This window comes from Eurosta solidaginis, chromosome 2, assembly GCF_040869045.1.
Source record: "Eurosta solidaginis isolate ZX-2024a chromosome 2, ASM4086904v1, whole genome shotgun sequence".
NCBI lineage: Eukaryota > Metazoa > Arthropoda > Insecta > Diptera > Tephritidae > Eurosta > Eurosta solidaginis.
The window spans coordinates 291436876-291450952 of NC_090320.1; the positions used below are offsets into that span (position 1 = coordinate 291436876).

The 14077-nt window shown below is 36.4% G+C and overlaps 1 protein-coding gene across 5 annotated transcripts in view; it reads left to right on the forward strand.

Annotated features, from left to right (window-relative positions):
• The window catches only part of LOC137241191 (uncharacterized), a 153161-nt gene that overhangs the window by 11078 nt on the left and 128006 nt on the right, over positions 1-14077 (forward strand). The window contains exons 1-2 of one of the 5 annotated variants that reach the window (XM_067768514.1): positions 4818-5079; positions 5150-5490. The exons of 1 other annotated variant lie outside the window; for it this stretch is intronic. In XM_067768514.1, the coding sequence (XP_067624615.1) occupies positions 5343-5490 (148 nt within the window). In that variant the 5' untranslated portion in view covers positions 4818-5079; positions 5150-5342. Of the gene's footprint in view, positions 1-4817; positions 5491-14077 lie in introns of those variants that run through there. 3 more of the 5 variants (XM_067768513.1, XM_067768517.1, XM_067768516.1) reach the window with 3 other exon arrangements.

The following is a 14077-nucleotide window of genomic DNA, read 5'->3' on the forward strand; positions in this document are numbered from 1 at the left end:
CAAGTTATTATTTACCAAAATTTATCAGGGGATAGAGTAGCCCAGAGGCATTCGGCCTAGAACCATAAGATGCTGATCCGAAGCGAGCTCGATTCATATATTCTAATAGCGTTTTCTTTTCTGACTAAATTGTTACCCTTTTTGTACGCCGCGCAAGGATTGTTGTTCTATTTTAAAAAACAGGCAACGCCTTTACGGGGTATTTCGTTCTTTTGTGAAAATTGTTGCCTGCTCGCAACGCAAAAGCGTTACACTTTTACCCTGCATAAAATGGCGGTGTGCGGTGTGGCAGTGCAACTCTGCTAAACTAGCTGATCGTGACAATTTATTTTCGTAACTTCACATATTTTTATGCGAAGAAAATTGAAATGAAGGAAATAATTGCTAATGGATTTTTATTATCATTGACAGCGCGTTTGTTAAAATCAGCTAATACACGGGGTAGCCATTTGTGTTCTTTGCATGCACTATAAATGTTAAAAATTTTCTGGGGTAGGAGTAACTCTATTAAAGCTTTACCCAATTTATTTCGGAAAAGAAAAGCTATTAGTGTTCTGATTTTTAGGGCCAAACAGCAACAGTGAGTTAACATTTTTTTTATATTTAGAATACCACTGTTGAGGCGAAGTTTTATCACAATAATGTATAAACGACAATTTTGGGGTTCTTGTAGGAATGAGAAAAACATTCTTCTAAAGTCTTCAGTAGTACCGTACAGGGGAGATCCTTGTTTGAATATGACGCGAATGCAAATAGTTTGTTTTAACTAAGACCTGTTTAAATTTTTTTGGAAACAAATTAAACATATGTATGTATATAATGATAATATCAAAAATATGGAAATATTAGTTTAGCATGGCCTTACTTATGGAATCCAACCCCAAAGATACCCTAAATGATGAATTTCTGTAATTAAATCCAGTAAAGGTCCATGGATATTCACCTAATAGTTATGTGAAAAAAGTACTAAAATTGGCATATTTTACTCCAGAAAAATTCAAAAAGCAACACTTTTTCGGGGACAACATTGGTGAAAATTTTTCAGATAGCCGAATGACAAAACAAAGAAGAATTTAGAGCGAGACAATTGACGGCTTACTTCACCTGGTTATTCCACCATTGGTGGTGGCAAAGCGAATTCAACCAATTCGCCGTGCGGAAGAATGTCAAGTCAAAAGAAAATTTTCATTGATTTCGATTAACTGACATGTTGTAGTACAAGGCGCTGTATGGAAAATTATCAAGAAGAAGCAATCAGCTGATGGGATAACACCACCTGTAATGAATTCGCCTTGGACTTGACATTCATCTGCACGGCGAATTGATTCAGTTCGCTTTGCCAGCACATTTTGGTTTGGCAGCACCAGTTTAAGCTTCGCACTTTTTGGCAAAGATGAACTTTTTGGCAAGCTTTCTTACAAGGCGAATCTATACCAGGTGGTGGCAAAGCGAATTCAATCAATTCGCCGTGCAGATTAATGTCAAGTCAAAAGAAATTTTTCATAGATTTCGATTAACTGACATTTTGTTGTACAAGGCTTTGTATGGAAAATTATCAAGAAGAAGGAATCAGCTGATGGGATAACACCATCTGCAATGAATTCGCCTTGAATAGTTGTAATCCACTCTCTTCACCAATATCTTATTCACTTGGAAACATTATTGTTAACATTTATACTAAACAATGCTTGGCTTGTAAAGCATTAGTTCAAATTTTGTTATACTCGCAAATTGGCCATAGTTGTAATCCACTCTCTTCACCAATATCTTATTCACTTGGAAACATTATTGTTAACATTTATACTAAACAATGCTTGGCTTGTAAAGCATTAGTTCAAATTTTGTTATACTCGCAAATTGGCCATTACAAACACATTGAATGGTCGTCGAGCTCTTTGCTACAGACCAAACAATACTTTACTTTCTTTAATTGTTTATTCGGTAATAGTATAGTTGAGGCGTCGACTGCTAATACGCTACTAAAAATATCGAGAGAGGTGTCAAACGACGCGTCTTGACATCAGTATTAATAATCCGAAGGCGGAAAATAAAAATTTTAACGCGTTCAAAAGATATTAACGAAAAACCGAAAACAGATCCGCGGGTACCTCCGAAACCGGGGGTCGGATCCATAGTATTTTTGCGCAGAACACGTTTCTGCGTTTGCATTTGAAGTTGGCGATTTCCATGTGGTTGTTGTTGTGTTTTTACCCCCAAAAAAAATTGGGCATCACCGTGGCGGTAACCACGGTTATACCACACACCCGGACTTGGCATGGCGTAGCCCAGGGTTATTTTGTATAATCGCGGCCGAAGGCCGCCAACGCAGAAACGTGTTCTGCGCAAAAATACTATGGATCCGACCCCCGGTTTCGGAGGTACCCGCGGATCTGTTTTCGGTTTTTCGTTAATATCTTTTGAACGCGTTAAAATTTTTATTTTCCGCCTTCGGATTATTAATACTAATGTCAAGACGCGTCGTTTGACACCTCTCTCGATATTTTTAGTAGCGTATTAGCAGTCGACGCCTCAACTATACTATTACCGAATAAACAATTAAAGAAAGTAAAGTATTGTCTGGTCTGTAGCAAAGAGCTCGACGACCATTCAATGTGTTTGTAATGGCCAATTTGCGAGTATAACAAAATTTGAACTAATGCTTTACAAGCCAAGCATTGTTTAGTATAAATGTTAACAATAATGTTTCCAAGTGAATAAGATATTGGTGAAGAGAGTGGATTACAACTATTCAAGGCGAATTCATTACAGGTGGTGTTATCCCATCAGCTGATTGCTTCTTCTTGATAATTTTCCATACAACGCCTTGTACTGCAACATGTCAGTTAATCGAAATCAATGAAAATTTTCTTTTGACTTCACATTCTTCTGTACGGCGAATTGGTTGAATTCGCTTTGCCACCAGCTGGTATGGATTCGCCTTGCAACTATTGAAACAAATATTTAAGAAGTTTACAATATTTTTCATACATTTTTATTTTGGTAAATCCCTTTTGACATGCTTTCCTTGGTGTTTTCCTTATGGTCTAAATGTTTTTAGTGTTACCAGATGAAAGTAAAACGGGAGTATGTAAAGCAAAGATGACATGTAAAGAATACATCGCTAGGGAAATTCACATTGACGCGATACTCCATCAGTAAGCTTCTTAAACCCGATTTTCAGCTCGAATTTAAACTACAGTTAAAGTTGACTAGAGTTTAACTCTGCAACTTTAGCAAAATTTCAAAACATGACATTTATTAAATCTTCACTGTTAAAGCTCTAGGTAGCGATATACTAGAAAATTTTATAATGCCGGTTTATAATTTTGGTTGTGTCTTAGCAGATTTGAGAAAAGTAAAGAACTACCGAGATGAAATTTAGTGGCCAAATTTTCTATTACAATCCGGTATCGATAACATTTTCTTAAATTAGGGTAATATACTGAACGTATATCAGAATATCGATATTGGTATGCTAACGATTAGTCACGTAATCCTTTTTCATACGCTTGCCATTTTGATCACTAAATAAGTAGTTCGAGCCCTGATCCATATCTAAAAAAGAATTTAAAGTAATCCCGCATGGATATTGCAATAAACCGGTATCTTCTACATACTGAGGCTCTGCCCAAGATCTCGAAGGGGCTAAAGCAAAATGTTCAGCATTTGAATCTTGTTATGTCATAATAACAGCTTTTTTTTTCAGTCACCCCTTAGAACGATACTACCACGGACAAAAATATTGCACATATTTTTGGTCTCAATTAAGGAATCGAGTCCCGAGCCGCCCGAACCTATTCGCCATTCCGAAATCTTGCTTTTACATTTAATGAAATCCCCGCAATTTCTTACTTCTTCGGGATTTTATATTGCAAACTAAAATATCTTTAATTGGTTAATAAAAATCACAAAATTATCATCCGCAGCTCTAGGAAACTCTTAGTTTATGAAATATAAGCTTTTTAATTTCCAAATTTAGCAAAATTTCAACTTAAGTCCTGCACTTAAAATTCGGTTCGCATATGTCGATAGCGGTATCAAAAGACGCGTATTTGCGTCAAGATTCGGAATCAGAAAGCAGAAACCATATTTTGTATCTCGTTTAAAAGTTATTCGCGGAAAACACGTCGGTACTATTGTCGCTTTTTTCGTTGTTGCGATTAAACAAACGAAAACAATTGAAAGTGGTGAATAATGTTTCCAGCTCCGCAACAATATCTTTTTATCTTGGTAGAACATTATAAGGTGGTGGCACGTCGACATAAATGCAAACAAACATACACTATCAATGTATTTTGTTTTTGTAAACCACTTAATAATTTGTAGTCTAATATTATTTGAGGTGCTGCACAGAAGGGTGTACTACGCAGAAGGACATCACCGTGGCACCATTTATTCATTAACTTGATATGAAAGAACATAATACATTTTTTATGAAACATCGTCGAATTTGAAAAATATTTCTTTATGAGTGCCCAAATGTTAACAAATACAGCACTGCATAATATATAGAATTGAATCAGTTCAAAAGTTGAATGGCTACTATATTCAATTTTCAGGAATTGACTGCGAAAGCGATCCTTTAAGACCAAAGCGTTTGTGTTAATCCGCCTCCATAAGTTATACTATTATTTCACCATGTATCCGACTGCTTTGAATGTGTTTTCATTAATAGCAATATAGCACTTTTGTTCTGGTAGCCCTGTTTAACGAACCACTTTCAAAGCGGACGATAAGATTGACTGACATGTTTCAACTGTCAATGTCAACTCCCTACTTTTCCTATAATATTTTTCCTATTGCTGGCAGGAAAAAAATTTCGATTAATACTTCATTGTGAAAACTTCCAGCAAAAATTTTATCATAGCTAAAACTAATATTAAAACGACCAGTAAAGTGTTGTGCTAACTTCGTTGATTAATAAATATTTGAAAGGTTAAAAATAAAACTTGGCTGTACAAAAAAGTGTATAAAATAGAACACACAGTGCAATAAATTAAAAGCTTTCATTTCTGCCTTTGAAAACGGTGAAAGTAAATGCAGCAGGTTTAATAAATATAAAAAAAGAATTGTTTGTGGGTATGAGTTTAAAGTGGCAATAAAATAAAGATTACTTGGAAAATACACTTGTGCGCGTTCTTAATTTCAGCTGTTGCCGGAGGAAGCATATTCTATAGGGCGTTTCGTCATCATCAACGCCCGTTAATGCGCCATTTCAGCCGTCCCCGCAACGTGTGACCCAACTTCAGGTGGATGCGCAATTCATATCGCATATTGTAATAGCGAGCTCTCAAAAAACACAATAACGACCATATTTGTGTGGTCAATTATTTGTCGTCAATATGAAGAAAATTTTTTCAAAGTTCGATAAAAATGAAAAATTGGATATTTCCCACAATCACTCCACTTCGAAAGAAACCAATAGTTTTGTTGGCAAAGTGTTTACAGTGGGACGCGTAAGTGTGACCGTGGAAGATGTCTTGGCTGAAGGTGAGTTGACTACTAATTTAATGTACATGCATGTTTGATGCAGAAAATAGTAAGAATACTAAGAAATAGTTAGGGAAATATATTTCCAAGCACCAACTGCATTTTCATCATACATAACATAGGCAACATATATAAAAGGTAGTATGTTCATATATTGAGGCCAATTGCTTTTCCATTTATCATACATACACACCTTATGTATGGACGTTTGTACAATGAATTAATTTCAGTTCTTATCTATAACATTTCCACTTGAATAAACCAACATTGTCGGTTGGTTAGAATAACATTTGAATTGTAAAGATTAAGTTGGCGTAAAACAAGAATGAAACAAGTAAGGAAGGCTAAGTTCGGGTGTAACCGAACATAACATACTCAGTTGAGAGCTATGGAAACAAAATAAGGAAAATCAATCTGGGGTAACCCTGGAATGTGGTTGTATAACATGTGTATCAAATGAAAGGTATTAAAGAGTATTTTAAGAGAGAGTAGGCCATAGTTCTATGGATGAACGCCATTTAGGGATATCGCCATAAAGGTGGACCAGGGCTGACTCTAGAATTTGTTTGTACGATATGGGTATCAAATGAAAGGTGTTACTGAGCATTTTAAGAGGGAGTGGGCCTTAGGTCTATCGGTGGACGCCTATTCGAGATGTCCCCATTAAGGTGGACCAGGGGTGATTCTATAATGTGTTTGTACGATATGGGTATCAAATAAAAGGTGGTAATGAGTATTTTAAAAGGGAATGGGCTTTAGTTCTATAGGTGAACGCCTTTTCGAGAAATCGCCATAAAGGTGGACCAGGGGTGACTCTAGAATATGTTTGTACGATATGGGTATCAAATGAAAGCTGTTAATGAGTATTTTGAAAAGGAGTGATCCTTAGTTCCATAGGTGGACGCCGTTTCGAGATATCGCCATAAAGGTGGACCAGGGGTGTCTCTAGAATGTGTTTGTACGATATGGGAATCAAATGAAAGGTGTTACTGAGCATTTTAAGAGGGAGTGGGCATTAGGTCTATAGGTGGACGCCTTTTCGAGATATCGCCATTAGGGTGAGCCAGGGGTGACTCTAGAATGTTTGTACGATATGGGTATCAAACGAAAGGTGTTACTGAGCATTTTAAGAGGGAGTGCGCATGAGGTCTATAGGTGGACGCCTTTTCGAGATATCGTCATTAGGGTGGGCCAGGGGTGACTCTAGAATGTGTTTGTACGATATGTGCATCAAACGAAAGGTGTTACTGAGCATTTTAAGAGGGAGTGGGCATTAGGTCTATAGGTGGACGCCTTTTCGAGATATCGCCATTAGGGTGGGCCAGGGTGACTCCAGAATGTGTTTGTACGATATGGGTATCAAATGAAAGGTGGTAATGACTATTTTAAAAGGGAGTAATCCTTAGTTCTATAGGTGGACGCCTTTTCGAGATATCGCCATAAAGGTGGACCAAGCGTGACTCTAGAATGTTTGTACGATATGGGTATCAAACGAAAGGTGTTGCTGAGCATTTTAAGAGGGAGTGGGCATTAGGTCTATAGGTGGACGCCTTTTCGAGATATCGCCATTAGGGTGGGCCAGGGTGACTCCAGAATGTGTTTGTACGATATGGGTATCAAATGAAAGGTGGTAATGACTATTTTAAAAGGGAGTAATCCTTAGTTCTATAGGTGGACGCCTTTTCGAGATATCGCCATAAAGGTGGACCAAGGGTGACTCTAGAATGTTTGTACGGTATGGGTATCAAACGAAAGGTGTTACTGAGCATTTTAAGAGGGAGTGGGCATTAGGTCTATAGGTGGACGCCCTTTCGAGATATCGCCATTAGGGTGGGCCAGGGGTGACTCTAGAATGTTTGTACGATATGGGTATCAAACGAAAGGTGTTACTGAGCATTTTAAGAGGGAGTGGGCATTAGGTCTATAGGTGAACGCCTTTTCGAGATATCGCCATTAGGGTGGGCCAGGGGTGACTCTAGAATGTGTTTGTACGATATGGGTATCAAATGAAAGGTGGTAAGGAGTATTTTAAAAGGGAGTAATCCTTAGTTCTATAGGTGGACGCCTTTTCGAGATATCGCCATAAAGGTGGACCAAGCGTGACTCTAGAATGTTTGTACGATATGGGTATCAAACGAAAGGTGTTGCTGAGCATTTTAAGAGGGAGTGGGCATTAGGTCTATAGGTGGACGCCTTTTCGAGATATCGCCATTAGGGTGGGCCAGGGTGACTCCAGAATGTGTTTGTACGATATGGGTATCAAATGAAAGGTGGTAATGACTATTTTAAAAGGGAGTAATCCTTAGTTCTATAGGTGGACGCCTTTTCGAGATATCGCCATAAAGGTGGACCAAGGGTGACTCTAGAATGTTTGTACGGTATGGGTATCAAACGAAAGGTGTTACTGAGCATTTTAAGAGGGAGTGGGCATTAGGTCTATAGGTGGACGCCTTTTCGAGATATCGCCATTAGGGTGGGCCAGGGTGACTCTAGAATGTGTTTGTACGATATGGGTATCAAATGAAAGGTGGTAATGAGTATTTTAAAAGGGAGTAATCCTTAGTTCTATAGGTGGAAGCCTTTTCGAGATATCGCCATTAGGGTGGGCCAGGTGTGACTCTAGAATGTTTGTACGATATGGGTATCAAACGAAAGGTGTTACTGAGCATTTTAAGAGGGAGTGGGCATTAGGTCTATAGGTGGACGCCTTTTCGAGATATCGCCATTAGGGTGGGACAGGGGTGAGTCTAGAATGTTTGTACGATATGGGTATCAAACGAAAGGTGTTACTGAGCATTTTAAGAGGGAGTGGACATTAGGTCTATAGGTGGACGCCTTTTCGAGATATCGCCATTAGGGTGGGCCAGGGGTGACTCTAGAATTTTTGTACGATATGGGTATCAAACGAAAGGTGTTACTGAGCATTTTAAGAGGGAGTGGACATTACGTCTATAGGTGGACGCCTTTTCGAGATATCGCCATTAGGGTGGGCCAGGGTGACTCTAGAATGTGTTTGTACGATATGGGTATCAAATGAAAGGTGGTAATGAGTATTTTAAAAGGGAGTAATCCTTAGTTCTATAGGTGGACGCCTTTTCGAAATATCGCCATTAGGGTGGGCCAGGTGTGACTCTAGAATGTTTGTACGATATGGGTATCAAACGAAAGGTGTTACTGAGCATTTTAAGAGGGAGTGGGCATTAGGTCTATAGGTGGACGCCTTTTCGAGATATCGCCATTAGGGTGGGCCAGGGGTGACTCTAGAATGTTTGTACGATATGGGTATCAAATTAAAGGTATTAATGAGGGTTTTAAAAGCGAGTGGCCCTTAGTTGTATATGTGAAGGCGTTCTCGCGATATCGACCAAAATGTGGACCAGGTGATCCAGAAAATCATCTGTTGGGTACTGCTAATTTATTTATATATGCAATACCACTAACAGTATTCCTGCCAAGATTCCAAGGGCTGTTGGTTCGCCTTGTAGAACTTTTTCATTTTCTTCTACTTAATATGGTAGGTGTCACACCCATTTTACAAAGTTTTTTCCAAAGTTATATTTTGCGTCAATAAACCAATCCAATTACCATGTTTCATCCCTTTTTTCGTATTTGGTATAGAATTATGGCATTTTTTTCATTTTTCGTAATTTTCGATATCGATAAAGTGGGCGTGGTTATGGTCAGATTTCGCCCATTTTTTATACCAAGAAAAAGTGAGTTCAGGTAAGTACGTGGGCTAAGTTTAGTAAAGATATATCGGATTTTGCTCAAGTTATTGTGTTAACGGTATTGTACCTAGTTACTGGAAAATTTCAACAATAATACCTGTTGAAAAAGTAAAAAATACAATGAAACCCGAGGAACTACGTCCAATTAACACGTTACCTACAGATGAAAAAATTATGGAGACAGTGGTGAAGGATCAACTTGTGGCATACTTAGAGTAGCACAATGTGATTATCCCAGAACAATCGGGATTCAGGAAGAGCCATTCTTGTGAAACAGCGTTGAATATGGTAATTGCAGATTGGAAAGACAAAAAATTTACGGGGTCTGTCTTCTTGGATTTAAAACGGGCTTTTGAAACTGTCGATAGATCTGAGCTATTGGACGTTATGTTTAAAATTGGTATAAGAGGAAAGGCTTTGGAATGGTTCCGGAGTTATTTGGGTGACAGAAAACAGAGAACGATAATTGGAAAGGAGGTTTCATCAGTGGTGGATGTTAACATTGGTTTACCACAAGGCTCGGTCTTGGCGCCAATATTGTTTACATTGTATATCAATGATATCAAAAGATGCTTAAAATATTGTAAAATACGTCTATTTGCGGATGATGCATTGCTTATCATAAGTGAAAAATATGCAGAATGTGCCATGCTGAAAGTACAAGAAGACCTGGACTCGCTATACAAATGGTTATGCCTTAGAAAACTGAAATTAAATGTCGAAAAAACTAAGTTCATGATATTTTGTAAAAACGCTAATATCAAAAGTAATAATAGTTTAAATAATATTACGCTGAAGGTAAAAAACATGGAAATCCAAAGAGTAGACAAAATTAAGTATTTAGGAGTTTTGATTGATGATAATCTAAATTTTGGAGAGCATGTAACTTATCTGGAAAGGAAAATTGCACAGAAAATAGGCTTCATGTATAGAACATGTAAACATATCAGTCAAAGTCATAAAATATTGGTATATCGTTCAATTATTGAACCACACTTTATTTATTGTCCTACTATTCTGCTATTAAGTAATGATATATATATTAAGAAACTTCAAATACAGCAAAACAAGGCAATGCGATTTATTTTAAAATGTCCTCCAAGAACGCCAAAAATTGTAATGCTCAATAGATTAAACTGGCTTAGTATTAAACAGTCAGTTAGTTATTTCACATTGAAATTTATACACCAACTTAGGTTAGGAATGTTACCGAATTACCTGAGTAGTAAAATACATTATAATCATGAAATCCACAATTATGGAACAAGAAATTGCAATAATATAAGACTGCCTAGAATAAGAACTGAGTTCGCCAAAAGGTCTCTTGAATATTTAGGGTATAAAATGTATAATGAGTTACCTTCTGATTTGAAAGACTGTGAAAATATTAGTAAGTTCAAAGAAAAATTGTTTTTATATTGTACGTCACTAAATGTGACATAAGTATTTATGTTTAATCTCTTATTTTAACCTAAACTAGGTCTTAAAGACCGTAATAATAAATAAATAAATAAATAAATAAAACGGCCGAGCGGAAGGACAGACGGTGGACTGTGTATAAAAACTGGGCGTGGCTTCCACCGATTTCGCCCATTTTCACAGAGAACAGTTACCGTCATAGAATCTATGCTTTTACCAAATTTGAGAAGGATTGGTAAATTTTTGTTCGACTTATGGCAATAAAAGTATTCTAGACAAACTAAATGAAAATGGGCGGAGCCACGCCCATTTTGAAATTTTCTTTTATTTTTGTATTTTGTTGCATCATATCATTACTGGAGTTGAATTTTGACTTAATTTACTTATATAGAGTAAAGATATTAAATTTTTTGTTAAAATTTGAATTAAAAAAATTTTTTTTTTAAAAGTGGGCGTGTTCTTCATCCAATTTTGCTAATTTTTATTTAGCACATATAGAGTAATAGTAGTAACGTTCCTGCCAAATTTCATCATGATATCTTCAACGACTGCCAAATTACAGCTTGCAAAACTTTTAAATTACCTTCTTGTAAAAGTGGGCGGTGCCACGCCCATTGTCCAAAATCTTACTAATTTTCTATTCTGCGTCATAACATCAACCCATCTACCAAGTTTCGTCGCTTTATCTGTCTTTTGTAATGAATTATCGCACTTTTTCGGTTTTTCGAAATTTTCGATATCAAAAAAGTGGGCGTGGTTATAGTCCGATATCGTTCATTTTAAATAGCGATCTGAGATGAGTGCTCAGGAACCTACATACCAAATTTCATCAAGATACCTCAAAATTTACTCAAGTTATCGTGTTAACGGACGGACGGACGGACGGACATGGCTCAATCAAATTTTTTTTCGATCCTGATTATTTTGATATATGGAAGTCTATATCTATCTCGATTCCTTTATATATGTACAACCAACCGTTATCCAATCAAACTTAATATACTCTGTGAGCTCTGCTCAACTGAGTATAAACATGTGTCTGGAAATGGGTATGTATGTAATAGCCAAGAAAAAGTGGAATAGGTCTTTACGATAAGATAACGTATATAATTCAGATATAGCGCTTACATCTACGTAGTGCTCAAAGGACAGTGCTTAGTCAAATTATTTATTGGCGTATATGTACATATATGTCAGCATACTGCTGACTGAAAAGTTTTCTTTTCAAAGCAAAAGGCTTAATCGACAAGTCCAATTATGGAATTTTTTTTGAAGATCATCTAAAAGAAGACATAGAACCTTGCAATTTTAAAAGATTTGAAAAAAAGTAATGCTGTTAGGGGATTCAAGGGGTTGTATATGGCAACACTTCAAGGGGCGGCCAGCGCAATTAAACACTTGCCAACTTCAGATACCCGTAATGAATGGTGTTTATTTAGCAGGCGAGGCTTTGGCGACTCCCAAGTTCCTCCCAGAAGCTGGTGGTGGAATCAATGTGATCATACGGAAGTGCCAGTAAGTTAACTTAAAATTAGCTCAACAAACAACAACAACAACATGTAAAATTGGTTGTTGTATTAACGGGATAGTATCTTAATGGTGCTTTGCTACCGGAACTTACCGGATCTGTATCCAGCAAAGGACCATCAGCATCGATAACACTCCCCAAAATTCAACAACAACAACGAATTCAATTGCCAAATGATATGTTGACATCGTTTAACGTAATGTAAAGACAAAGATTCCCCACTGCATCAAAGCAAGCAAAGAACGTTCGCGATAGAGAATGAGCCCCGTCATTTTTTGAGTCTCCATAAAGCAATATTAACTTTGACCCCTGTGAGGTACCCCTCAACCGTGTCCAACTGTTATCAAAATTTGTTGTGATATTTTTGAGATACGTATTACCGTCTCAAAGGATACTTGAAAAAAAAAATTTTATGATTTGTAAGTACCACCCTAATGTATGTATATAAAGTAAAATTCTATAATAATGTAACGAATTTACTTGCAATTCCCCTTATTTGCAATCTTCTACTAAGTTCGAATCAATAAAATGGTGAATAAATAACTCCAATATTGAATAATGGAAAAATGGCATTTATTAAAATACTTCACAATAAATAATACTGCTATTGCTCGCCAGATAGCGTCTTAATCAAAACTGAATTATTGCGCCTCGACTGTTGTTGTCTTTTATACTCTCTGATTTCCCCGTTCGCATCTTCTAGGAGCTTCAATTTCCAGAATCTACTAGTTGGCTATCAGCTATCAAATTTCTCAGCTGTAACTACAATTGCACGGTTTTAAAGCTTTTCTCTTTGCATACTTTCGGGAGTATCTCAGATATATGCATGTAGTTGTGCGTTGCTTCTCAGCTGCGTGTACGTACATATGTGATTCGACATAATGATTGATTCGTTTATGTAGATACAAGTGACTGTCTGCTTTATTGATGTTGTGACTTCATTTACTTATCATCAGACTAGGGATGTGAGTATCACTTAGTGTCACTCATATTCGTCACAATAAAATAGCTTCGTGAATAGGCCTAAAGCTATTTCTTTTTATTCCACCTTGGAGTTTTCTCGTGACAATGAATGTATTTTGCCATATATTCCCATAGTGGCAACCGACTGCCAAACTTCAAATATTGCGAACGTAATAAGGTATTCAAACTCTTCACACATTCTACGTAGGTAGCTACATACATAAGCATGTAGCTATGACTCGATTTCAGACACCTAGCATACATTCTTAACTTTAAAAGTAAATTACATTAAATAAAATTTTTTATATGTATATTTAGCAATATAATATCGCTTATAAAAGCATCGACATTAGAACATAGATGTTTTTCAATAGTAAAATATCAATGTCAATAACATTGGAAACTAATATGTTTTTAAGTTTACTCGCCCAGGGGTTGATGTTATACAACAACAAAAATCATTTTACCAGAAACAAATATTTGTTTCGAGCTTACAATCGATAACGACAAGATATTGTTTTATTATTCATGACGAGTTATTATCAACGAGTTTTCGATTTGTTATTGGTTTGTTATCTTCTTCCTATTGGTTTCTTATCGGCTTGTTATCGAAGGGTTACATGCGTGTCATCGAATTTTTATTGAAGTTTTATCGGTATCTGTTTCATAAAAACCAAAAAAAAAAGGTAATACTCAGATAAGAAATCGACAAATATTTAATAAAAAAATAAACGATATCGATAATACTGATTAAAAATTACTAACAATACAGTCGAACATTTTTCGATCATAAACCCAAAACTTCGATAACAAACTTATAGCTTATCGATTAAATAGCGATTTAATTTAATTAGCTTGTTTTGTTTTATTTTTAACTATTTTATTCAGAATTTAATCTAATTTTATTTCATTTAAGTCAGTTTTATTTTATTATTTTTTTTTAATTTTA